The sequence below is a fragment of the Ornithorhynchus anatinus genome, chromosome 19 (genome assembly GCF_004115215.2).
Source record: "Ornithorhynchus anatinus isolate Pmale09 chromosome 19, mOrnAna1.pri.v4, whole genome shotgun sequence".
Taxonomy (NCBI): domain Eukaryota; kingdom Metazoa; phylum Chordata; class Mammalia; order Monotremata; family Ornithorhynchidae; genus Ornithorhynchus; species Ornithorhynchus anatinus.
Window position 1 is genome coordinate 21,332,609 of NC_041746.1, and position 27,019 is coordinate 21,359,627.

Consider the following 27,019-nt stretch of genomic DNA (forward strand, 5'->3'; position numbering starts at 1 on the left):
TTTTGGGCGCGATTCTCTGGAGAGGACGCTAATGCTAGGAAGAGTCCGGGGAAAACGGGGCAGACCGGCAGCTAGGCGGATAGAGACCGGAACGACGATAACGGAGAACCGTTAGAGAAGTTATGGCGGAGGGCGGGACGTTCCGGAGAAAGTATATCCGCGGAAACGACTCGTCAGCGTTTAACAATACTACTAATAAAAGTGTGTGGGCAGGGCGCTGTACTACTGATAATAATAAGAACGTTGGTGTTGAGCACTGTTCTAAGCACTGGGGTAGCGAAGTAAGTTGTCCCACGTGGGGCTCCCAGTCTTTAGTCCCCATTTTCCAGATGAGGTAACTGAGGCCCAGAGAAGCAAAGTGACCTGCCCAGAGTCTCCGAGCTGAGAAGCGGCGGAGCAGGGATTCGAACCCAGGGCTTCTGACTCCCGCTTTCCACTGAGGCACGCTGCTTCTCAGCTCCGGGGGGAGACCAGTAAAACCCAACTGATGGACACGACCCTCTACCGCACAGAGCTAGAGCCGTAACCAAATCTGGGGCCCGAACTGTCCTTTCCAAACGCTCAGTACAGGGTTCCGCCCACCGTAAGCACTCCGTAAATGCGATCGAATGAATAACCGCCAATCCAGCTCATCCGAAACGGGAAAGAAAAACACGCGAACCACTCCCGGCCGCCGCCACGGCCCCTCTTTCGGCGAAGAGGGCGGCGGGGAGAGGGAGAAGTTGGGCGGGAACGTGGCGACTGGAACCGACGCCATTTCTAATCTCACTTGCCGCTGTGGCTGATCCTTGGCCGCTGGCCGGGATCCTGGTTTGCGCCACACCCTTCATCCCTGAAATAACGATTCTGCTATCTGGTAAGCGCTTCCTCTGTGCTGAGCGCTTTTCTGAGCCCTGGGGTGATTAGAAGTCCATCGGGGAAGCGGCGAGGCTTAGGGGAAGGAGCCCGGGCTTGGGAGTCGGGGGACGTGGGTCCGCTGTGTGACCTCGGGCAAGCCGCTTCAACTCTCTGGGCCTCAGCGACCTCGTCTGTGAGCCCCACGCGGGACAACCTGCCGACCTTGGATCCACAGCGCCTGGCACGTAGTGAGCACTTATCAGATCCCGGCCTTATTATCATTATTTTTATCCATCAGGTCGGACACGGTCCCGTCCCACCCGGGGCTCGCGGTCTAAGTAGAGGGAGGAGGGTTTAGTCCCCGTTTTTCCGATGAGGAAACGGAGGCCCGGAGAAACGAAGTGACTTACCCAAGGTCCCACAGCAGGCCAGTGGCGGCCAGACGGTATCGGATTCGCCTTGGAGTGGATCTGCGGTCCCGGAGCCGTCTGGTCTGATACCTACCCAATCGGGGATTCAGAATGCGATCCCAGAAGGGAGACCCGAGCGGTCGGATCGCCGGTCTTTTAGGAAAAATAGACAGGGAGGGCGAGGCCAGTCCGAGTGAACCCTGACGAGTCCCGGGTTTTCCGCCGTTTCCGGGAAGACGGCTCGACGGACGTCCTTCCTTTGGCGTAGGCTCTTCGAGGAACTCTACGAGGATCACGGTGATACGCTTTCCCTCCAGTACGGCGGCTCTCAGCTGGTGCATCGAGTGAAGACCTACCGAAAGATAGCCCCGTGGACCCAGCATTCCAAAGACATCATGCAGACCCTCTCCAGATATTACAGTAATGCCTTCTCTGGTAAGGACAAGCGCGACGACCTCCGGAATACGGAGCGGGGATCGCGCCTCTGATTTTTTTTTTTTGGTCGCGGGGAGCGTTCTCGGTAGACATCGCGGTTCGGCTCTTTCCGGAAAGAAGGTGGAAGAAAAAGGCAGGGGGCGACGCAGCTTGGCCTAGTGGAAGGAGCACGGGAGTGTGGGAGTCATGGGATCTGGGTTCTAATCCCAGGTCTATCACTCGCCTGCCGGGTGACCCGGAGCAGGTCTCGGAACCTCTCTGGGCCTCGGTTTCCTCATCCGTCAAATGGGGGTCGAGACTGTGAGGCCCCGTGTGGGACCGGGCCTGTGTTGAGCCTGATGAGCTGGTTTTGACCCCAGTGCTTAGAGCGCTAGCCGGCGCCCGGCAAACATTTTAACGCATTCCACGAAAGAGGAACCCTCGTGAAATGGGGCTCACCCCGGAGGTGGGATTCAGACGTCCGCTACTGATGATAGCGACAGTGCTGGTATCGGTTAAGCACTTGGGCAGATCGGGTTGGACGCAGTCCCAGTCCCTCACGGGGCCCACGGCCTCAATCCCCGTGTTACAGATGAGGGAACCGAGGCCCGGAGAAGCGAAACGACTCGCCCCGGGGCCCGCGGCCGCTGAGCGGCAGAGCTGGAGTGAGAACCCGGGGCCGCCGACTCCCCGGGGCCGTACTTCTCCCACTAGGCCAAGCTGCTTCCCGTTCCCATTCGGTCCTAAAGTTGGCCCGGGCAGATCTCCGGCACGTGGAGGTCGGCGGCTTGAGGTCGGTAGCGGGGCGGACCCCGGGCCTCTGGTCTTAAACCAAAGCCGCCTTCATATTCAAAGCAAACTCCTCGCCGTCGGCTTTAAAGCCCTCGATTTACCCCCTCCTACTTGACCTCTCCTATCTCCTTCTCCAGCCCCGCCCGGGCACTTGACTTCTCCAGTGCCTACCTGCTCCACCGTACCTCGATTTCTCCTAGTTGGCCCGGAGTCCTGCTTCGGGCCCGGAACGCCCTCCCTCTTCGCGTCCGACGGACGATCGGTCTCCCCGCCTTCGAACGCTTATTAAAAGCAAATCTTTTAATTTAATTTAAGTAAGAGAATTTAATCCTTCCCGCGAGGGCTGGACATCAGGTAGCCGGGCTTTGCCCTGGCATTCGTCCTCCAGTCTTCTCTCGGGTCATTTGACGGCTCCCGTACGGAGGCCCGACGATCCGGGGGTGTCGGGCGACCATTTGTGAACCCCAGTCGTCCCTTGCCGGGCGGCTAACGGGAAGCGGCACGTCGTAATGGGTGGAGCCCCGGCCTGGGAGCCAGGGGGTCGTGGGTTCTAATCCCGGCCCCGCCCCTTGTCTGCCGCGTGACCGTGGGTAAGTCACTTCATCCCTCGGGGCCTCGGTCACCTCGTCGGTAAAATGGGGATTGAGACCGTGAGCCCCACGTGGGACGGGGTCCGTGTCTGACCCCATTGGCATGGATCCACCCCAAGTACGGTCCCTATCGCACAGTCGGCCCTTAACCAATACCGCACTTTTATTATTACGATTACTATTATTGAAGCAGCGTGGCCTAGTGGCGAGAGCCCGGGCTTGGGAATCAGAGGACGTGGCTTCCGATCCCGGCTCTGCCGCTTGTCCGCTGCGTGACGTTGGGCAAGCCACTTGACTTCTCTGGGCCTCGGTGACCACCTCTGGAAATGGGGATCACGGACCGTGAGCCCCGCGTGGGCCGAGCCGATCGCCTCGTGTCTACCCGAGCTCTTCGAACGGGGCTTGGCACCTTGTAAGCGGTTCACGGATAGCGACGTTATTATTATTCTGCTTCCTTTCTTTTCCGGATTTTTTAATTTGCCACGGCGCGGGTCTCTGCCCCCGGCCTCGGGGTGGGTACGATGCCATGAACCCGGGCTAGGGAGAGGAACGGCCAGTGTCCGCTCCTCCCCGACACCCCCAGAGCTCCTGCCCTCGGGTCAACCCATTCATTCATTCAGTAGTATTTATTGAGCGCTTACAATGAGCAGAGCACTGTACTGAGCGCTTGGAATGTCTAATTCGGCAACAGATAGAGACCATCCCTGCCCGATGACGGGCTCGCGGTCTAAACGGGGGAGACGGACGGCGGAGCAAAACCCAGACCCCCTTCCCCTCACCCACCGTCCCCCTCCACCCCGGCAGGCTCGCTCACCCTTCCGGCGACAAGGGGTTTTCTTGATCTGCGGCTGTCGCCTCCTTTATGATTTTAGTTGCCGCACTGTGGTTCGGGAGGCCTGGCCACCCCTCTGTGTTGATGAAAACTCAGGGCCAAATTTCCTCTTCTGGGTAAAATATTCACTTTGGAAAAACTAACGAGGCCCCCTCAGATTGAAACCCGATAATATTTAACCGAGAATATATAATGACATACGTTAAGCGCTTACTACGTACTAAGCACTGGGGTGGGTAGTAGCAAATGGAGTCGTCTACTACCGATTTGCCCTTACTCTCTCTATTATAGCGTGGTCTGCTACAGATGCCTGTCTGCCTGTTTCGTTCGATTGTCTGTCTCCCCCCTTCTAGACTGGGAGCCCGTTGTCGGGCCGGGATTGCCTCTATCTGTTGCCGAGTTGAACTTCCCAAGCGCCTAGTTGAGTGCTGTGCCCACAGTGAGCACTCGCTAAATCCGCTCGCACGAACGACTTGGCGCGTAAAAATCTCTCCTTTTTCGCACGCGCCCCGTGCGGATGGATAACAGCCTTCCTAAAACCCATTTTGTAGATGCTGACAGACAAGATTCCATCAACCTGTTCCTCGGAGTATTCCAGCCCGCCGAGGGTAAACCTCATCTCTGGGAACTTCCAACCGATTTTTACTTGCATCACAAGAACACCATGAGACTTGCGCAAACGAGGAGGAGGTATTTTCCCGGCTCGGTCTCGTACCCGCCTGTGCCTTCAACGTCGCCGTCTCGAGCGGACGATTCAGATGAGGAGGGGGTTGAAACTGAAAAACGGCCCTTTCGGTCCTGCAGGTCCTCTGTGAGGGAAATCCCTAAGGGCAGGAGCTTCCGGCCGGGGAAGCGTAAAATGGTAAAACGGAATGATAGAAAGAGTAGTCGGTTCGATTCGGGGCGTTTCGTTTCTCGGGGCCGGCTTTCGGAACGCGTCGTAAAAAACGTGGATCTCCAAAGGTTAAATTCTAGTCCTAACCCGTAGAGACCAACGATACTGGGTTACGGCGAAAACTTATATGCATCTGGAGGCCGTTGACCGTTACCGTTAAGACCAACCATCAAGAGCGGCGTTGTGAGCGGGAAACCTGCCCACCAACTTGTCCTCTTGCGCCCTCCCAAGCGCTCAGTAAGGGCTCCGCGCCCGTAGGCGCTCCAAAAACACCACCGATGGACTGAGAAGTGCCCGGCAGTTACCGTGAGCCATGTATTTGAGGGATATGAGAAAACGGGCCCGCTTTCTACCCTCTCACCTTAGGCCTGTGACTTTGGAGTGGCCGTTTTTAGTACAGTTTTAACCCACCGTCAGGTACTCGAGAGGATGGGCAACTGACATCCAGAAATCCCCCTTGACCTCTGAGGTTATTTGCCGCGGGTCCGTTGAGATTTGCCTTTCCTGTTTTCCAGCTATACTTACTGGTGGACCCCCGGAGTAATAGATCATTTACCAATGCCTTATGATGAAGGTAGGTCTACGATGTTAGCTTTCGTCTTCAGAAGCGTTTGAGGTTCGGTGGACATTTTAAGTGCTGGTCGATCAGCACGTTAGTGAGTTCTTACTGCATGTGGAAATCTCTACTAAATGCTTGGAACGGTATCACAGGAACAAAAGACACGAGAAGGGTGAAACCCAACAGGAGAAATAGGCACGATATCATTTGTAGTTCCGAGGAAAGGCACGGGAGAGAGTCCGGGGCAGAGACTCGAGTCAGCCGCGGGGAGGGAGGCGGATTTTTACCGAGGAAACTCTACCGATCCACCCCCGGGATCGCGGAGGGAGGTGGGGCCTTCTGGGAGAGACGCGTCCATGGCGTCGCCGTGAGTCGGAGACGACTCGACGGCGTAAGACAAGACAAATAACGGAGTACGTAAATTAAGACCCGGAGGCTTTGGATATATTATTAGTTCCGAGGCGGTATTTGGGAAGATGTGACTGGGGAAGAGTAAATTCCAGTGGGAAAAAGTATCATCTTGGAGAAGATAAAGCTGAAGCCGTGGGGATGGGTGAAATTCCGCAACCTGGAAAATTATCGGTGTCAATCGTATTTATCGAGCGCCTACTGTGAGAAGAGCAGGAGTTCCTGAACAGAGCTTCGAGGGTCACCCGTAATAATAATAATGACGGTATTGGTTAAGCGCTGACTACGTGCCAAGCACTGTTCTCAGCTCAAGGTAGTCAGGTTGTCCCACGTGGGGCTCACGTTCAAATGTTGCGATTGTTTCCGCGGAGGATCTTGGGCGGTTGTTCACAGCGTGCAGAAAAAAAAGCGATTTCAGTTGGAGGAGAAAAGGACTTCTTGACTGTCGGGTGGGGGAAACCCCAGAGGGGCAAGGTATCGAGCGGATATGAAATTTCACCTCTGGGGTATTTTATAAAGAACTTGCCTCGAGTAGTTTACACCCTGATCTACCTGTTGGAATAGTTTTTCCAGCTCACCTTTTGACACTGACATCCAATCTATCTTCCCCTCTGCACTGATTATCCATTCCTCTCTAAATTAAGCCAAAAATCAGCGGGACCTAGTGGAAAGAATGCAGGCCTGGGAATCGGAGGACCTGGGTTCTCATCCCGGCTCCACGGCTTGAGTGCCGCGTGACCTCTGGCAAGTTACTTCTCCGTGACTCAGTTACGACGTCTGTAAAATGGGGATTAAGCCTCTGAGCCCCGGCGGCGGGGGGCAGGGACTGGATCCAACCTGACTGGCTTGTGTCTACCCCAATGCTTAGTTCAATGTGGCTGTCAAATTTTAAGTGCTTACCAAATGCCGTTTTAGAAAGGAACAAACAAAAAACCCCATCCTGATCGGTGATTTTAAGGCACTCGGGAAGCACTCTTGTTTTCGACTTTCCCTCCTCCAGTTCCTGGCTCGGGAGTCCTCTCCTGCCTGGAAATCCTTCACATCCTTCAGATTTTCTTCTCTTCGCCGACCTCCTGAAATTCCATCTTCTCCAGGAGGCTTTGCCTTAGCAATTTTTCTTTTCTCAAGGTCACCTCTTTCCAATTTTTTTAAAGGCACATCCATTTTTAAAAAATGGTTAGTGGTTAAGCGCCTACTACGTGTCAGGCCCCGGACTACCTAATCAGGTTGGACCCGATCCGTGTCCCGCGCGGGGCGCACGGTCCCCATTTTGCAGAGGAGGTAACCGACTCACAGAGGAAGTGAAGTGACTTCCCCAAGGTGACACAGCAGACAGGTGGCGGAGCGGGGAGCAGAACTCGAGTCCTCTGACTCCCAGGCCTGTGCTCTTTCCACTGGGCCGAGTCGCTTCTCGGCTTCGATACGATGTTCCTGTTGAACGGGGCTCGACTACAAGACGTGTTCAAAAAACACCGATCGATCGATCAATACCGCGAGATGAATAGTTTTCAGAAACTCATCTACACGAGTGGAATTTTCTGACCAGTCCACACACGGTAGCTGTCCGGGAAGAGAACTGTTGAGATGCAAATGATTTAGGGAACTCTGCCACGTATTTATAAAGGAAATGCTTTTTAAAAATTTAAAGTATCATAACAGAATGGTTTCTTCCCCCCAGTGAGCAGTCCTGAAAACAGAAAGAAGCTGAGAGTGAAGAGGTTTCACAGATACGAAGAAGAGATCGATATCCATAATGAGTTCTTCCGGCCTTATGAATTAAGTAGTTTCGATGATACTTTCTGCCTGGCCATGACAAGTTCGGCAAGGTATGCACAATATTCTATCAGACTGGAAAGGTTTTGGTTGAGACTCCTCCGGCTTTCGTGTCTAAAGATTTCTTCATTTCGAAGGCAACCTTCAATCTCATTCTCACACGTCAATTACGATAGGAAAACGTAAATTCAGGATAATGCGGGTTTTGCCTCTTCTGGCCTCCCTGGTTTCTTTGCTCTGTCGGTCATCGGTAAGTACTGAGCGTTGTGCAGAGTAGCGTAACCTAAGCGTTTAGGACTGTGGGAGATCCAGATCCGCTGCCTGCAGTCGCGTCAGAGACGCGGCCTTCCAGGCTCGCAGCCCAGTAGGGCCCTTTTCCCTGCCCGTCCGTCCCCATCCAGTGGCTTCGTGGCTTCCCGGGATCACGTATCCGCTCTCCACCCATGGCTCCCAGGGGCTTCCCAGATGGACGGAAGGGTAAACGACTGAATTTCCCGGTCGGAACGTGCAAGGAGAAAGACGTCCCCTCTCAACACTGGCTCTCGCCGTCGCCAGCTTGACATGAATTATTTTCAGCTACTCCCGCTGTAGGTCTGGGCTACTGCCGGTTCACCCCGATGAGGTTTCAGCATTTCACGGAGGTTCATTCTTCCTAAAGCCTTGTTCTCCTCCCACCTAAAAACACCCCACATTTTCCTTGGCATTTAACTACAGCTCCTAGCCCTGGGCTTCAAAGCTTTCCGTCGTAGAGTGGGAGCTCTTTGTGGGGCTCATCCTCCTGTTGTACTTTCCCGAGAGCTCAATACAATGAACTGATCCCAGAGACAGCGACTTGGATTTCTCTCTGTGCCCTCCACTTCTTCCCCACCTTCCTCTTTATTGCTACCGTGCAGCCCGAATCTTCTCACCGTCCTTCAATCCCACCTCTCCCACCTCGCTTCTACTCTTGCGTGGAGCACTCGCCCCTTTCAAAGCTCCGATTTTCCAATGAACTTCCCCGTCTTCTAAGCCTCCCCGAAATCCCCCTTCTCCCGGGCGACGTTACGTCAATTCGTTTCCTTCTTCCCGGGTCGTATCTCCCGAATTGGACCCGGACAGTCATATCTTCGTAGCTCCCCGGAGCTCGGTTGCCCGTATTTAAGCATTTAAATACTTAAAATGTCTCAAAATCGTCCCCTTCCTCCTCCCTCCCTCCCTTCTCCCTTCCCTGACTGCAATCGTCAACCGTTCACTTTACAGTGACTTCTTTGACTTTCAACCGGGCTTGGAATAGTAATAATAACAATTTTGGCATTTGGTAAGCGCTTACTAGGCGCCAGGCACCGTACTAAGCGAAGGGCTGGATACGGGCAAAGTGGGTCGCTCGGTCCTGCATGGGTCTCCCAGTCTCAATCCCGTTTTCCAGAGAGGTGACTGAGGCCCGGGGAAGTCAAGTGACTTGCCCGGGGTCACGCAGCGGACGAGTGGCAGAGGTGGGATTAGAACCCACGACCTGCTGACTCCCGGGCCTGTGTTCTATCCACTTCGCCTTGCTGCTTCTCCTATGTATCCCCTTTCCTTAAAAAAAGCCCTATTTTGACCTCACACTCCCTCCAGTTATCCTCCCATCATCCTCTTCCCATTTCTCTCCCAATTTCCTGAGAGGCTGGTGGAATACCTCCTCCGGGAGGCCTGCCCTGACTGAGCCCTCATCTCCTCTTCTCCTACCGCCTTCGGCGTTGCTCTGGCACTTGGATCTGCGCCCTTTATTCCTCCCGAGCCCCCCATTTTTCTTAATACCCCTCTCCCCATCTAGACCGTAAGCTCGTCGTGGTTAAGGAACGATTCTCTCAAGCCCGTTGTGTTACTGTACTTTCCTAAGCGCTCGGTTCAGGGGTCTGCACACGGTGAATGTTCAGTCGATGCCGTTTCCGCTTTCTTTCCTCCGTTTCTCTCCTCGATCCCAGGTTTCCAAGGAGATTGCCCTCTAAGATCACCATTGCCCTTTGTTTGTTTTTGGCCAAACCCGACGGCCTCCACTCCACCCTCATCTTCTTCGACCGCCTTCGACACCGTGCGCCACTCCTTGAAACCTTACGTAACTTTAGCTTCGCTGAAACCATCCTCTCCTGGTTCTCCTACCATCTCCCTGACCTCTCCTTCTCGGTGTCTTTTTGCCTCGGTGTCCTCCTCTGCCTCTTTGACCCTTGGGGTTCATCGAGGCCCCTTCTGCACCCGCTCCTTCGGAGAACACGTCGGTTCCCGTGGCTTTAACCGCCGGCTTTACGCCGACGATCGCCAAATTGACGTCTCCAGCCCTGACCTCTCTCCTGCTTGACGGTTTCGCCCTTCCTCCTGCCCTCGGGACATCTCCGTCTCCGTGACCCACCGACACTCCAACTAAACTTGTCCAAAACAGAACTTCTCATCTTCCCACCCAAACCCTGTCCTCCCCCGGTCTTGCCTATCATTATAGAGGATACCTCTATCCTCCCTACGACCCAGGCCTGAAACCTTGGCATCTTCCTTGACCCTTCTCCGTCATTCAACCTGTCTGTCGCCAGATCGTGTTCGTTCTACCTTCACGACATCGCTAAAATCCCCCCTTTCCATCCAAACTGCTGCTTCGCTGATCCAAGCGCTTATCTTATCCCGCATCTGCCTCCCCGCTGACCTCCCTGCCTTCTCTCTCTCTCCCCGCTCCAGTCCACTCAGTTAAAAAACACGCAGGCGTCGACTCCCCGTTTCTCAGGAACCTCCGGGGTTGCCTACCCGCATCTCCACGTCAGACGGAGACTTCTCAGCGTCGGCTTTGAAGGACTAAATCCGCTCGCCTCCCCCGTCTTACCTTGCTGATCTCCTACAGCAGCCCAGCTCCTCTGGGACCGGCCTGCTCTTGTGATCTCGTCCGTCTCAGCGCCGCCCCCTTTCCCTCGTCCTCCTTCCGACCCGGCCCCCTCTCCCCGTCCCGGTACGCCCTACCGTCACTCCCCGTACCTTCGAAGCCTCGTAGAGGTCGCCGCACACCACCGTCATCGTCGTCGGTGGTATTTATTGAGCGTTTACCCCGTGCAGAACCCTGTACTAAGTGCTTGGGGGAGTCGGCAGATAAGTTCCCTCCCCGTAGCAAGTTTACGTCTCCTCCGAGAGGCCTTCTCCGATTAAGCCGTCTTTGCCCCGACTTCCCCTCCCTTCTCAATCGCCTGTGCATTTGGAGCTGTACCCTTTAAGCACTCGAAAGTCACCCCACCCACTGCCCTTTGTCTCCTCCGAGAGGCCTTCTCCGATTAAGCCGTCTTTGCCCCGACTTCCTCTCCCTTCTCAATCACCTGTGCATTTGGAGCTGTACCCTTTAAGCACTCGAAAGTCACCCCACCCACTGCCCTTCCCTACGTATCTTTTACCGCCTGCCTTCCCTCTGGACTGTAATCTTCTTCTAGGCAGGGAATGCGTCTACCAACTTGGTTGTATTGTCTCCTCCCACGTGCTTCGGGCAGTGTTCTGCACACAGCGAGGCCTCGATAAATTGAACGATTAGCCCTGGGGTGTGTTGAATATTCGGGGGCCGAGGTCGATGTGTAGGGGGGCGCGGGTACGGAGTCACCTTCCTCTCCCCCATCCTGGCCGGTTTCCATACCGTTCTTTCTAAAGGTCCCCGTCGGGTCCGCTCCGCGACATTTTCGCTTCCGGATTTTCCCGATCTGGCCGTCTCGGGTGCTTCTGCACCCAAGGAGGAGGAGGAGGATCCTTGGGAGGAGGGAGGGGGTGAAGATGTCCTCCTCTATCTTGCTTTTTCTGTCTTCCGTTATGTCGACGTAATGTCTTTGGCCCCCGTGTATCCAAAAGCAACTGGGTCCGTCCTTCCGGGCCGGCTCGCGGGCAGAGCCCGGGCCCGGGACTCAGAAGGTCGTGGGTTTTAATCCCGGCTCCGCCGCCTGTCTGCCGTGCGGCCTCGGGCGAGCCGCTTCGCTTGCCCCGCGCCTCGCTTACCTCATCTGGAAAACGGGGATCGAGCCCGGGAGCCCCACGTGGGACAGGGACCAAGTCCAACGCGATTTGCTTCTGTCTAGTACGGTGCTTGGCCCGTGGTGAGCGCTTAACAGATACCGCGATGGTTATTATTATCATTCTGAGCAACCTCCATACCCTTGCGGCCCTCAAATCTCATACCAGAAATCTACTCTCTTGCAGTCTCAAACCTTACGTTGAAACTGCCCCCAAAAGACTCCATCCTAAATCGACCCGCAAGGCTGTAGTGTTGTCCAACTTTTTATAGGGCCGTGGGAACTTCCTCCATTAAAGAAACGGTGGCCAGCTCAGCAGTTTGACCACCACCACCATCTAGGAACGGTGCCTGGCGTCAGTTGAACCTTGGATGGAGACGGGGGTCGGTCTCTTCGCCCGTTCAGTCGTATTTAAGGTGCACTTACTGCGTGCGGAGCGCTCGGAAAGAACGGTTGGGCAACGGGTACGTTCCAAGCGCTTAATACAGTGTTCCGCACATAGTAAGCGCTCAGTAAATACTATTGAGTGAATGGAGACGACCCCCACCCGAGGACGGACTCGGAGTCTAGAGGGGGAGCCGGACGGTCCTTTGACGCCTAGGCCCGGGGTCCCTCCCGTGGTCCCCTTCCAGCTGGAGGGAGAGGGTGAGGAAGAAGAAACGGCCGCCGTGGCTTCTCTCGACCTCACTGGACCTCCCGGGCCGGGCGTGCGTCGTTCCATCCATCGGCGGCGTGTATTGAGAAGCGGCAAGGCCTAGCGGAAAACACCCGGGCCTGGGAATCCGGGCGTCTTCATCTGCCGCTGGTCAGAGGAGTCCTGGGGCGGGGCCGGGGGGATGAACTACCCCCGAAAGTCGACGTCTCCGTCACCGGCGGTTTGACCCGACTGTGGGGTGTGTGGTTTTTTTTGTTTCTTTCAGAGACTTTATGCCCAAGAACGTTGGCATTGACCCGAGCCCCTTTACTGTGCGTAAACCCGATGAAACTGGAAAATCAGTCTTGGGGTAAGGCTTTTCTACCTTTATGTAAAAAAAAAAAAAAAAAAAAGATTTCATTAGAGAAATTCCTGGAATAAACGAAGAAGAAAGAGCCCGGGCTTGGAAGTCAGAGGTCGTGGGTTCTAATCCCGGCTCCACCACTTATCAGCGATATGACTTTGGGCAAGTCACTTCACTTCCCTGGGCCTCTGTTACCTCGTCTGGAAAATGGGGAATGAGACCGTGCGCCCCAAGTGGGGCGGGGACTGCGTTCAACCCAATCTTCCTGTATCCACCCCAGCGTTTAGAACAGTGTTTGGCACCCAGCTGAGCGCTTAACAAATACCATAATTATTATTTTTATTATTAAGAAGGAAGAGAGTCTCAGGTGTCCAACAGAAGTTCTTAATAATAATAACAATAATGTTGGTATTTGTTAAGCGCTTACTATGTGCGAAGCACTGTTCTAAGCCCTGGGGGAGATACAGGGTGATCAGGTTGTCCCACGTGGGGCTCACAGTTTTCATCCCCATTTGACAGATAAGGGAACTGAGGCCCAGAGAAGTGAAGTGACTTGCCCAGAGTCACACAGCTGGCAAGCGGCAGAGCCAGGATTAACAATAACAATAATAATAATAATAATAATGTTGGTACTTGTTAAGTGCTTACTATGTGCAGAGCACTATTCTAAGCGCCGGAGTAGATACAGAGTAATCAGGTTGTCCCATGTGAGGCTCAGGGTCTTCATCCCCATTTTCCAGGTGAGGGAACTGAGGCCCAGAGAATAATAATAATAATATTGGTATTTGTTAAGCGCTTACTATGTGCAGAGCACTTTTCTAAGCGCTTGGGGAGAAACAGGGTAATCAGGTCGTCCCAGGTGAAGCTCACAGTTAATCCCCATTTTACAGATGAGGTAACTGAGGCACAGAGAAGTTAAGTGACTCGCCCACAGTCACACAGCTGACAAGAGGCAGAGCCGGGAGTTGAACCCATGACCTCTGACTCCCAAGCCCGGGCTCTTAATGAATCCTGGGACGCTTCCTACTTCCTCTTCCTGCTCAGGGAACAGCCCCTTCGCACTCTGGGAAAGATATTCCCGTTCTTTTTCCTTTAGGCCCCTTCTCCAAAGGGAGCCTCCAATGAGCGTTTCGGAAGACAGCGCAGCCCGTCACTATCAGGTCCCCGAGATGTCCGACCTTCACGCTGCTGCCCGGATCGGTTTTCTACAGAAACGTTCAGGACGCGTCGCCCCCTCCCTCCTCACCTCCCTGCTCTCCCTACGCCAACCCAGCCGGCACGCTCCGCTCCTCTAATGCCAACCTCCTCGCTCTGGCTCAGTCTCCCCCGTCTCGCCGCCGACCCCGCGTCCCGCCTCCGGCCCGGATCGCCCTCCCTCCTCAAATCCCACAGACGATGATTCTCCCCGCCTTCAAAGCCTTATTGAAGGCCCACGTCCTCCAAGAGGCCTTCCCTGACTACGCCCCGCCCTTTCCCCTTCTCCCGCTCCCTTCCGCGTCGCCCCGACTTGCTCCCTTTAGTCATCACCCGCCCCAGCCCCACACCACTTACGTATCTATCTCTAATTTATTGCTTTATATGAATATCCGTCTCCCTACCTCCCCCAACTGCAGGCTCGTTGTGGGCAGGGAGCGTGTCTCTCTGTTCTTGCATTGGACTCTCCCAGATGCTTAGCCCAGTGCTGTGCCCGCGATAAGCGCTCGGTGAATGCCGTCGAACGAACGGATCTGCTGCCTCGAGCGGTGGCTCAACGATGGAGTTTTTTCGACGCGGAGGTGGATGGAGTTTTATGAGGAGCGGGATGATGCGTCCTGAACGTTTCTGTAGAGAAACGATCCGGGCAGAGGGGTGCAAAATGAAATAAAATCCCTCGGAATGTATCAACTGTACTTTTTTCTTTTCCAGAAACAAAAGCAATCGGGAGGAAGCGGTACTTCAGCGCAAAACAGCAGCCAGCGCCCCTCCACCCCCGAGCGAGGAAGCCGTGTCGAGCAGCTCCGAGGACGACTCCGGGACGGACAGAGAGGACGAGGGTTCGGTTTCTCAGCGCTCGACCCCGGTGAAGATGTCCGACGCGGGCGATAACGCAAAAATGATGGAGGTGAGGAACGCGAAGCGGCCCGGCCTAGCGGGAAGAGCGCGGGCCTGGGGTCCGCCGCCCGCCCGGTGGGTGTGACCGTGGACGAGTCACTCGACTTCCTTGTCGTGGGAGGAGACTGGAGATGGCCGTTAAAGAGACCGAAAAGGAGCCTCCAGAAAAATAGGAGGAGAACCAGGGGGGGTCAGAGCAACCAAAATTAGGCAGCGCTTCCGCGAGAGGAAGATGGTCCGGGTATCGAGGGACGTCAAGGGGACTTGGGATGAAGGACGGCTCCTTGGGGGTGATCGATCGATCGATCTTAACCGAAAGGCAGTGGCACACGGGGACGTCCGGTGCCGCGGATCGTGCACGGGAATAGCGTACCGAAGCCCGGTCCTCCGATTCACCGAGGGACTCGAGGAGGAGGGCAGACGGGCCATCCGCTGCTTAGCGCGGGGCCTGGCACATAGTCGGCGCTTAACAGATGCCATTGTTATGATTATTATTATGCGAGCGTTTCTAAAAAGTACTCTGTGAACCCAGAGCCGATGACTTTAAAAGACGGGATTCAGCTGGGTCGAGAGAAATGGACTTTTATTATTCATCGTAATGATAACGATGGCATTTGTTAAGCGCTTACTATGTGCCAGGGACTGCACCAGGCGCTGGGGTGGATACGAGCAAGTGAGGCCGGACACAGCCCCCGTCCCACGTGGGGCTCACCCTCTCGATCCCCATTTTGCAGCTGAGCGAACTGAGGCCCAGAGAAACCAAGTGATTTGCCCAGGGTCACCCAGCAGACCAGGGGCGGGGCCGGGATTAGAACCCGCGGCCTTCTGATTCCTAAGCCCGGGCTTCACCCGCTGTGCCGGGCTGCTTCTCACTTCTCCCTCGCAGTTTTAAACGGCCCGGGCAGCATCGGAGCCTTGATCCTTACTGCCAGATGCCCGTCGGGGCCCCCGGCTTCCCGGATTCATTCAGTAGTATTTATTGAGCGCTCACTACATGCGGAACACTGGGCCAGACGGGGCCGAGCCGGCCGACGGTCACCCTCACGACGCCTGGCACCTGCCCGGCGGAGGGGCCCGAAGACACGTGGTGACTCGACTTGCCCCTCCGTAATAATACTGATAATAATGTTGGTATTTGTTAAGTGCTTACTAGGTGCGGAGCACTGTTCTAAGCGCCGGGGTAGATACAGAGTCATCAGGTTGTCCCACATGAGACTCACACTCTTAATCCCCATTTTACAGCCGAGGTCACCGAGGCGCAGAGAAGTGAAGTGACTTGCCCACAGTCACCCAGCTAAGTGGCAGATCGAGGATTCGAACCCATGACCTCGGACTCCCGAGCCCGGGCTCTTTCCACCGAGCCACGCTGCTTCGCTCCATATGGCTCTGGTTCTCTTTTTTCCTTTTCCCATTCCCTTTCCTCCTCCACCTCCTTCTGTTTCTCCCTCTCCTTTTCCCTACAACCCCGTGGATATCCCGTGCCCCGTCGCCGGAAGAGTCGGCGTCCTTCCCGTTTAGGACGTATTGGAGCGACGAGATTGCCCCCGACTTATTGATTTGGGGGCTTGTTGATTTTTCTGCCCTTCAGTGGGAAAGCGTGATAAAATAAGGAGGATGAGACCCGCTTTTGCAGGAAAACCTGTGGTTTCCTGTCTCTGTTTCGTTCCGTTCTTCGTCATTTTATGCTTCGTCTTTGGAAACGCGCCGGCTATCCGTGGGTCCGGAGGAGACCGCCTCTTCTTCTGTCCCCTCTTGCAGAATGTCGCTCAGCCCCTGAAGGACGTGTACGGGATTAACCTCTCCGACGTGCCGTCGGAGGACGACCACTCTATTTATGCGAGGTAATGGCGCTCCGGCCCGGACTCGGTCGGCCTCCGCGGTGGATTTGTCGGCGATAAGTGAATCGTCTCAGCGAGAAATTTCAATCTGATCTAATTGCCTTCAAAATACCAGCCCGCCGCCAAGCTCAGAGTGTACAGATGTCAGACGCAACCTAAATGCAAACTAACTTTCAGCTCCTACGTGCAAATCAAAGCCAGATCCGTTATCTGCAACATATATACGAGACTCCTTGTTGGTGTCAGCTATTAATAGGGAATGTCGGGCGGTAACTGTTATCGGTCTATTTATTTTATTAAGGATGTGTATATATCTGTCATTCTATTTATCCGTTTTGATGCTACTGATGCCTCTCTGCTCCGTTTTGTTGTCTTCCTCTTCCTTCGTCATTGAGTGGGGATCATCTCTGTTGCCAAATTGTACTTTCCAAGCACTGTTCTAAGCACTGGGGAAGGCACAAGTTAATGAGGTTGTATTATTAATAATTCATTCATTCAGTAGTATTTATTGAGCGCTTACTATGTGCAGAACACTGTACTGAGCGCTTGGAATATACAAATCGGCAACAGATAGAGACAATCCCTGCCCATTGACGGGCTTACGGTCTAATCATAAGACCGACTCTGTTTTATTTTCCCTGTCCCGCGTTGGGCTCACCCCCTTAGTCCCCATTTTTTACAGGCGAGGTAACTGAGGCCCGGAGAAGCGAAGCGCCGGGGCCGAGGTCACGCGGCGGACAAGTGGCGGAGGTGGGATTAGAACTCAGGGCCGCCCCGAAGCGATCAGTTACGTGCTACTTTGTAGTTTCTCCGATGGGTCGACAAGTCCGTCTCCCTCTCCCCGACTCCGCTTCCGCCTCTCGGCCTCTGCCGTGGGGTCGGCCGCTGGGCTTACTTCATTGTGCAATTTGTGGAGTTTTGGTGTGCCGAGCACTGTGCGGAACCCCGGGATCCCGATCGCATCGGGTCCAGGGGCTCGCGGCCGAGGCGGGAGGGAGAAGGGATACTCAATGCCCGTCTTACAGCCGAGAAAACGGAGGATTAAGATTCTTGAGTCCCACGTGGGACAACCTCATCACCTTGTATCTCCCCCGGCGTTCAGAACAGGGTTCGGCACGTAGTAAGCGCTTAACAAATAGCGTCGTTATTATTATTATAATATTATTTTCCTCCTCTTCACTCAAACAGCCACCACCCTGGTCCTCGCACACGTATCCTGACTAGACTCCCTGCCTCCATACTCTCCCTCCGCGGCCCAGATCCCCTTTCTACGGTGTCCGGATTTTACTCTCCACTTCTCAAAAGTCTTCAAGGGCTTAGCGGGTAACGCACGGGCTTGGGAATCGGAAGGACCCGGGTTCAGATTTCGGTGCTGCGTGACCTTGGGCGAGTCCCATCGCGTCTCTGGGCTTCACTTCCCTCATCTGTAAAAGGGAGATTACGACTGGGAGCCCCACGTGGGACGGGGTCCGTGTCCAACCCGATTTGCTTGTTTCTTCCCCGGTTCGATGCCTGGCACGTAACACCTCCGTTATTATTATTATTATTATTATTATTATTATCACTATTTTTCAATGGTTGCCCAGTCCTCTCGGCCCCAACCAGCAACCCTTGACCGTCGGATTTAAGCAGTATATTATCTCTCTCCACCTTCCTTTCCTTCTCCTTCACCTCAGCTCGCTCTCTCCCTCCAACCTTGCATTCCAACTGATGCTTTGGAGGTCGGGCACGCGAGAAAATCTCCAGGGTCGTTCTGTTTTGGGGGCTCTGGTTTATTTTTATGAGCTGCTCTTAGGGGCTCTCTCTAGACCGACCCCAGAGTATCTCCCCAGTTTGAAGTCACCACCCCGCAGCCCTTAGACTCGGCACCTCCTGGAGCCGTGAGGATCGTGCCGGGCGTAGCCGGCCCGTTGCGCTTCCTACGGGCGAGTCACCGGGTCATGGGGAATGGCAAACTCTTCCTCCTTTTTCCTCTGCAAAATGAAGACGAGGTAAGTCCTCTTTAGAACCAGTGCGGGCTTCTCCCGTCACCCCGAATTTACCCTAGCATTTAGGAAACACTTAATTTATACTAAAAGTAATGGAGGTGGGCCTGCAGGTGATAATCATCTGGCGTCCTCTTGCCTTTACCGAGAGACAAGAGTTGGCGTGTCCTCGGATTGCCAGTCCGCCGACCAAAATCAGGGTGGCCAGATGGGAGCGTTTGATTTGCTTTGGCAAGTGCAGGTAGTAAGAAGAAGGAAGGGGAAGGGAGGGAGACCCGGACACAGCGTGGCTCAGCGGAAAGAGCCCGGCCCGAGGAGGTCGTGGGTTCTAATCCAGGCCTCCGCCGCTCGCCTGCTGGGCGACCTTGGCAAGCCACTTCACTCCTCCGGGCCTCAGCGACCCCATCTGGGAAATGGGGGTTAAAATGGTGAGCCCCACGTGGGACAACCCGATTACGCTGTATTACGCCTAGAACGGTGCTTGGTGGCGCCTAACAGATACTGTAATAATAATAATAATTATTATTATAGTGACAAGAAGAAGAAATTACTGCATGTTGCGGGCAGGGAACGCGTCTACCAACTCTGTTGGATCGGAGTCCCCCGAATGCTCAGCATAGTTCTCTGTTCCATAAATATCAGTGGTAATTAATGATATTTGGGCAGGGCCAAACATCCTGTGATCCGCTCACCTCTCTCTCGGAAGACTGGAACCCTCTAAGCTTAGGCCAACCCCCTCTCCTCTGCCCTTCCACTTGCTCCGGGAAGGGCCCAGAGAAGCCCCAACTTAGGTGACCGGCGGCCCTACGATCAAAACTTAACTGAATACTCCATCTGGAGATTTATTTCAAAGCCTGCCGTGGTAATGTTTTTACCGTAAAGTCGCTAGGCACGGTTGCTGTCCAAACTAGGCAAGCGGAATATTTCGCTTGGATCTGCCAGTCATCCCGTTTGAAAGAATATCGTCGGTAAGTTAATGTAGTAATTACGGGAGGGTAAAAACTGGAAGTATTTTAATAACTCCCTATTTTTAACACGTGGAAAATCTCTCTGAGGTCACTGCTCAGCTTTCCCACACTCAAAGCGCGTCGTCACTACTTACCTTTAGGGAACGGGACAACTTTCCAACAATCGAAGAAAACGCTCAAAACGGCTCATATTCCGAATATCTTGTACAAGTAGTAGGGGAGGCCTAGATGGAGAATGAAACAGAACGCCGCGATGGTGAGGGGACCAAGCTTCTGTGAAATGAGGATGAAGCCCGATAACCTCGTATCAGTGTTTGGCACAGAGTACGCGCTTACCAAAAACCGTCATTTGAGCTGCGATGGGGCTGACCGTTATTAATCATTTGTTAAGCGCTTACTGTGGGCAAGACACTGTGCGTTTGGGAGGGTACGGGAGAGCATCAAACACATTCCCTGCCCACGGCGAGCTCACGGTCTAGAGGGAAGTAGCTCGTAAGCATCCAGGAGGCTGAGAGATGCCCCGTACGCCACCCGGATGCCAGAGAACATCGCCCTGGTTCTCCTGGGCCCGTCGCACACTGAAGGAACTGAGGTGATGAAAATAATAATCATAATAATAACTGGAGTATTTGCCAAGCACTGTTCTAAGCGTTGGAGTAGATACAAGATAATCAGGTCCCACTTGGGGCTCGCCGTCTGAGTAGGAGGGAGAACTGGTATTGAATCCCCCTTGAGGGAACCGAGGCACCGAGAAGGGAAGTGACTTGTCCGAGGTCACGCGGCAGGACCCGTGCCCGGCTTCCCCGAGTGCCAGGCCTTGGTTCATCCCTGGAATCCCCCCGCCGGATCCCGGGGGTGCCGAACCATCCCGCCGCCCCTTCCCGGAGTTCCGGCCGTCCTCCAGATGGAAAGCGCAATTGGAGGAAGCGTTACTCGGGTACCGTCCGCGGGCGAAGCTTTACCCTTTCTTCCTCCATCCAGGTACCCCGAGCCGTAAAATCCCGACCCATCTTGGATAAGATGGCCTATTTCCAGCGCGCCGTGGGACGGGGAGGACGATTTCCCGACACCGCCCTCCCGCTAGGCACCGAACGAAGAGAAAAGGCACCTTCTTCTTTCTCCGCTGACATGATTTTTCTCTCCGGTCACTTGTAGGTTTGTTCAGCTGGGGCAGAGGCATCATAAGCAAGACAGAGGCAGCCAGCAGTTGGGTCCGAGGTACTCGGACGGGGTGAAAAAGCTGTGAGTATCTTATCGGACCCGTCGGTTATTTTTAAAAGACGGTTCTTTATCTATCGTCATGAGAGATCCTCTTCCGATATCTATTTTGTAATTCCATTTATCTATTTTGATGCGACCGACGCCCGTCTCCTTGCTCTCTCTTGTTGTCTGTCTCCCCGCTTCTGGCCTGCGAGCCCCTTGTTGGGTAGGGACGGTCTCTACCCGTTACCGGATTGTACTTTCCAAGCGCTGAATTCAGTGCTCTGCACCCAGTAAGCGCTCCATAAATGCGATTGAAGGGAGTCGGGGGTCATGGGTTCTGATCCCGGCTCCGCCGCTTGTCGGCTGTGCGACTTTGGGCAAGGCACTTCACTTCTCTGGGCCTCGGTTGCCTCATCTGGAAAATGGGGATTAGGGACTGGGAGCCCCACGTGGGACCACCTGATCACCTTGTACCTACCCCTGTGCTTAGAACAGTGCCTGGCACGTAGTAAGCGCTTAGCAAATACCAGCTTTATCATCATTATTAATATTTTCAAGACACCTAATATGTCCTCTCACCGTCCAGAAGTCCTCTCCTGCTTTCAAAAAACTTCAAAAGATTGATGGGAAAGCATCCCTATGCTCACCTTTGCTTTATAGGTAGATTTGTAAACATTTAGGGAAACTCTTCTCCACAAAGCAGGCCCCGACCCTCCATTTCCTATAAAGTGGGGGATTCGATGCCTTTTCTCCCTCTCCCTTGGACTGGCCACCCCACGCGGGACGGGGACTGTGTCCGATCTGATCGTGTTTAGTGTTTGGCACTTTGCCTGGCATTCATAATAACTGTGGGATTTAAGCGCTTACTAGGTGCCAGGCACTGTACTAAACAGTGGGGTCGGGCCCCACATGGGGCTCACAGTCTGAGGAGGAGGGAGAACAGGTTTCGAGTCCCCATTTTTAACAGAGAAGTTAAGCCACTTGCCCAAGATGGCAGAGTCAGGATTACGAGAAACCAGGTCCTCTGTCTCCCAGGCATGTGCGTTTTGAACCAGGCCACGCAGCCTCCCCTATTAAGTGCTCATTAAAAAAAAAAAAATCCCACAATTATTAGCATATTCGTGTTCTTTTCTTCAAATTCAGGTGCCCCCTCAGCCACGTCGTGCTTTCGATCTAGACCGTGAGCGCCTCTCCAGAATGCGAGCTCATTAATAATAATAATAATAATAATGTTGGTATTTGTTAAGCGCTTACTATGTGCCGAGCACTGTTCTAAGTGCTGGGGTAGATACAGGGTAATCAGGTTGTCCCATGTGAGGCCTACAGTTAATCCCCATTTTACAGATGAGGTAACTGAGGCACAGAGAATTTAAGCGACTTGCCCACGGTCACACAGCTGACAAGTGGCAGAGCGGGGATTCGAACTCATGACCTCTGACTCCCAAGCCCGTGCTCTTTCCACTGAGCCGCGCTACTTCTCATTGCGGGCGGGGAACGTCTCTATCGTACTCTCGCGGCCACTCAGTACAGTGCTTCGCGTGGAGTGAGCGCTCGCTAAATACACTCGGATGAATTTGGTCTTCTTTCTGATGGAGTGTTTTTCAACTTTTACAGAACGCACATCTCCACTTTTTCTCAAGACAACATCTATGAAGCCCAGCCTCCGAAAGTAGACAGAAAATCTATCGAGATCTTCCATGCGCACATTCAAGCCAGCAGAGGAATCATGCAGCCCTTAGGAAAAGAAGATGTCCTCATATACCGGGAATACATTAGAAATCGATACATGTAGACAAGGAGAAAAGATGACGCCGCTTCTACTGTACTGTAAAAAAAAAAAAAATGCCATTTCCAAGAAGTCATTATTTAAAATTATTTTGTACGACCTCAAAGGTAATTCCCCGGTGTTTTGTTGAATTTTTTCTACCTCAGAGAAAACAGACTAAATGTTTACCACTCCAATTGCCTTTTGGTATAAAAGCGTGAACGGGGAACGGAGACGAAAATATGAATCGTGAAGATAAGGTTAAAGCGTATTGGCATATCGACTGAGGAGTTTTCTAAGGCTAAGGGAGTCTTGTTCGCTATTTTAGGAGTTTCATCAGCTATTAATCTCAGGTTGAAAGAAAATATGCTACCATTAGTTAATATGCTTTTTCGGAGGCATTCAAGAAAGTGTTCTGTGTTTGCATTGTACCAGCAGTCGTATGCTTACATAATATTAAAGAGAGTTAAATGAAGGCATTTTGCTGCCCAGCCTGGTGTGTTTTATGCTTGTGAGGACTCATATTTAATGCTAATATTATTGGCATTGGTCAAATTAATGTTTCAGACCTTAATGGATGGCTAGTTTTTCTTCCCGATTGTAACATTTTCCAGTAACAGACATGTTAGAATAATAATAATAATAACAGTGGTGTTCGTTAACCGCTTACCATATGCCGGGCACTGTTCCGAGCGCTGGACGAAAGAAATTCAACTAAAAGTTTGCCTGTAATTACTCATCAGCAATTTAATCGATGTCTACGCCTGGCGATGCCACAGTGGAGATGAGAACGCCTGACAGGACGATTAGCTGGGAAAATTTTATATGAGGAACGTTTTCCTATCCCACACCGTAACCGGCTGCCGGATGTGGGCTTTCATTTGTTCCCCCCCCCTCCTAAAATCTAGAGTACTTTTTCAAATTATAGACGGTTCGAATGCTCAGTCACAGATCGATGCCTTCGATCTGCTTCTGCTGACTGGATCCGGTCCCGTTGGTGAGAAGGGAACGGCGTCTCACGTCTTGGAGCCATAGAAATTGCCATTTACTTTACCAAGTGAAACCCTCCGGCCTAAAGGTCTTGAGTTTCCTTCCAGAGGGAGACAACTCACTTCTTTAACCTCGGCCGTGTCTCTCTGGCACCTCGCAAATGGGAGTTAGACGGACCCCGCGGCCCGTCAGCCCGTCGTTGGGTAGGGATTGTCTCTCTCTGTTCCCCAGTTGGGTTTTCCAAGCGCTTAGGACGGTGCTCTGCACGCAGGAGGCCCTCCAGAGATACGCCCGAAGGAACGACTGAGAATTCTACCGTGTTCCTAATACTCCTAAAGCAAGGAACGTCCAAAGGGGCCGGGATTCATTCATTCCTTCGATGGTATTTATGGAGCGCTTACCGTTCTAAGGGCTTGAAAAGCCCAATTCGGCAACAGAGAGAGAGAATCCCCACCCGACGACGGGCTCACAGTCTAGAAGCGGGGAGAGACAGACAACACGACAAGTAGACGGGCATCGATAGCATCAAAATAAATAGAATTATAGATCTATACACATCATTAATAAAATTAATGGACTAATAAAGTACAAGTGCCGTGGGGCGGGGAGGGGGGTAGAGCAGAGGGAGGGAGTCGGGGCGATGGGGAGGAGGGAGCGGAGGAAAGGGGGACTCGGTCCGGGAAGGCCTCCTGGAGGAGGTGAGCTTTCAGTAGGGCTTCAAAGGGGGGAAGTGAGCTAGTTTGGGTGGACGTGGGTGGGGAGGGCGTTCCACTACAAGTCAGGTCATTTTTAGTAGAAGTACCAGAAGGCTTTCTAGGTTGACAAACCAGAGATTTAATTTTCCATTCAACGCCCACCGTCAGCCAGCTGTTTTGTGCGTACGTCGAGAGAACGGATGGACGGTTCAGTGCAACCTCTCCCCGTTACTGACTGGGAAGACAAATCAGGGCCACGTCCCGCTATCGGGTGGACGCCACACTGATCCTTCCTCCCTCCCACCCGATCCCGAGAAGCAGCCGGACGTAGCGGATCAATAAAGCACAGGCCTGGGAGTCAGAAGGTCGTGGGTTCTGCTCCCAGGTCCGCCCCGCCTCTGCTGCGTGACCTTGGGCAAGTCGCTTTACTTCTCTGGGCCTCGGTTACCTCGTCGGTAAAACGGGGCTTGGGACCTTGAGCCCCACATGGGACGGGGACCGCGTCCAACCCGATCGGCTCGTATCTACCCCATCGCTGAGTACGGTGCCCGGCACCTAGTAAGCGTTTAACAAACGCCCTAATTATTAGTAGTAGTAAAGGTGGGGATTGCCTATAAATAGGTCCCCTAGTATTAGTCTATTGCTAGAGAAGCAGCGGTGTTGTACGACTGCACCTTTAGAGTCTGAACTCCCCATTCAAGTAATTTTTTCCGTACGCTGATTGGGCAAGGCTTAGAAATGATGTCTCCTATCACTTCGGGTACGGCGTGGAGTAGAACATCGGTTACCCTGAAGTCTTCTCAGTATGTGTCCGAACAAAGGGACGGCCATTTCCATCCGATGAGGCTTCTTTGAAAAACGGACAGATTGAAATAAATAAAAAGGGGGGGCCAATTTTCCTTTCAGTGGGTTAAAGTGAGGCAGAATTTGCACAAATAACAGGTGAATGGTAATTCCCCCCCGCAAAAAAACCAAATGTTGGTTTTCACCCCCTGAGTTTCTGGCTGATTGGGGTGCATATCGTTTATCAAATTCTCACTTGGGGTGACCGTGAGAGAATGGGTTCCCAACCCGCCGTTTCAGATCGTAAGCCTCGTGCTGAAGCACGCCTTAGATGCTTTTCATATTTTCACCGTTCCATTTTCAAATCCAAGTTCATCATTCAGTAAAAATGGTCTTGCTAAAAGAGGAGTGGCTGACAGACTTCCCCAGATCTGCCACATTGGAGAGGTCCCTGATGAGTCCTATCGGCGATTGAGTCCTTTATAGGAGGAGTAATAATTTCTCGTCACATTTGGAAGACCCATCACCCTCTTTTCTGTAGAGAGGAGACCGAACTTCAAATTGTTACTCAAGATCAAAGACTACCTGAGTGGATTTTGTTACCGAAAATTTCATTCTTGGAAGTGTCAAGTTTGCTGCTGACAATTTTTGCTTGGGATTAATCAAAACCGCATCTAGATTTTATCAGAGATCTGCGGAGTCTTCGCTGTACAGTTGTCCCCTCAGAAAAAGACCTCCACAAGGCAATACAGAATTCAGTAATAATAATCACAATGATATTTAAGCGCTTACTGTGTGCCAAGCATTGCTCTCAGCGCTGGTGTGGAGACAAGGCGATGAGGTTGTCCCACGTGGGGCTCACGGTCTTCATCCCCTTTTTACAGATGAGACAACTGAGGCACAGAGAAGTGAAGTGACCTGCCCAACGTCACACAGCAGACAAATGGCGGGGCCGGGATTAGAACTCACGCCCTCGGACTCTTGCCACTAGGCCACGCTGCTTCTCAGCTCTGGACGACACACTGATCGTTTAGAGAATACACGGGCTCACCGCTCCAGCGTTCTCCACTCCGAGGCGCATATTCTCTGTATAAATGCTCCAATACGAATTTTCCAATTTCAGAAGGAGGGCTAGTTGTTCATTTCTAATGTTAGGACTACAATTCATCCCTTGCTACAGATCAGTAGCGTTTATCGAGGGCTTACCCTGAGCAGAGAACTGTACGATTCACTCGAGAGAGAATAATAAAGCTAACGGACGAATGATCCTGGCCTAAAAGAGACAGATGGGGAGAAAATAGAGTGGGGGGATGAAAGAATAGTCAAAAGAGGCCTCCCGGAGGAGATGAAATTTCAGAGGGGCTTGAAGAGGGGGAGAGCAGTGATGTGAAGGGAAGGGAGTTCTGGGGGTTTGGGAATTGGTCTTTTTTAACGGTATTGGTTGAGTCCACGCTTCACTCTCCTGCCCGGATCATTTTTCTACAGAAACGCTCAGGACACATCGCCCTTCTCCTCAAAAACCTCCAGTCGTCGCCCGTCCACCTCTGCATTAGATAAAAATTCCTCACCATTGCCTTTAAAACACCCCAACCGATACCATTAAAAAAGATTATGAAGAGAGCCAGAACTGGGGTAGATACAACATAATCAGGACAGATAGAGTCATTCATTTTGTTAATGAATTGTACATCGCCTCGATTCTATTTAGTTGCCATTGTTTTTACGAGATGTTCTTCCCCTCGACGCTGTTTATTGCCATCGTTCTCGTCCGTCCGTCTCCCCCGATTAGACTGTAAGCCCGTCAAACGGCAGGGACTGTCTCTATCTGTTGCCGACTTGTTCATTCCAAGCGCTTAGTCCAGTGCTCTGCACAGAGTAAGCGCTCAATAAATACTATTGAATGAATGAATAGTATTTATTGAGGGCTTACTCTGTGCAGAGCACTGGACTAAGCGAGTCCCCAATCAAGCAGGTAGGAGGGAGAACAGGTATCCTCATTTCGCAGTTGAGGCACTGAGGCACGGACAAGTTAGGTGGCTCTCCCTTCCCCTCCCCTCAGCGCTGTGCTCGTCTGCTCATTTGTATATATTTTTATTGCCCTATTTATTTTGTTAACGAGATGTACGTCCCCTTGATTCTATTTATTGCTACTGTTTTTGTCCGTCTTTCTCCCCCGATTAGACTGTAAGCCTGTCAATGGGCAGGGATTG

At 52.9% G+C, this 27,019-nt stretch overlaps 1 protein-coding gene across 2 annotated transcripts in view; it reads left to right on the forward strand.

Annotated features, from left to right (window-relative positions):
• Positions 1-22,820, forward strand: part of FIG4 (FIG4 phosphoinositide 5-phosphatase) — a 59,381-nt gene extending 36,561 nt beyond the window's left edge. For both annotated transcript variants that reach the window (XM_029047432.2, XM_029047433.2), the window contains 9 exons: positions 1,516-1,682; positions 4,427-4,565; positions 5,286-5,344; positions 7,416-7,563; positions 12,414-12,497; positions 14,397-14,592; positions 16,341-16,423; positions 20,529-20,615; positions 22,191-22,820. In XM_029047432.2, the coding sequence (XP_028903265.1) occupies positions 1,516-1,682; positions 4,427-4,565; positions 5,286-5,344; positions 7,416-7,563; positions 12,414-12,497; positions 14,397-14,592; positions 16,341-16,423; positions 20,529-20,615; positions 22,191-22,368 (1,141 nt within the window). In that variant the 3' untranslated portion in view covers positions 22,369-22,820. The remainder of the gene's footprint in view (positions 1-1,515; positions 1,683-4,426; positions 4,566-5,285; positions 5,345-7,415; positions 7,564-12,413; positions 12,498-14,396; positions 14,593-16,340; positions 16,424-20,528; positions 20,616-22,190) is intronic.
• Positions 22,821-27,019: the final 4,199 nt, after the last annotated feature.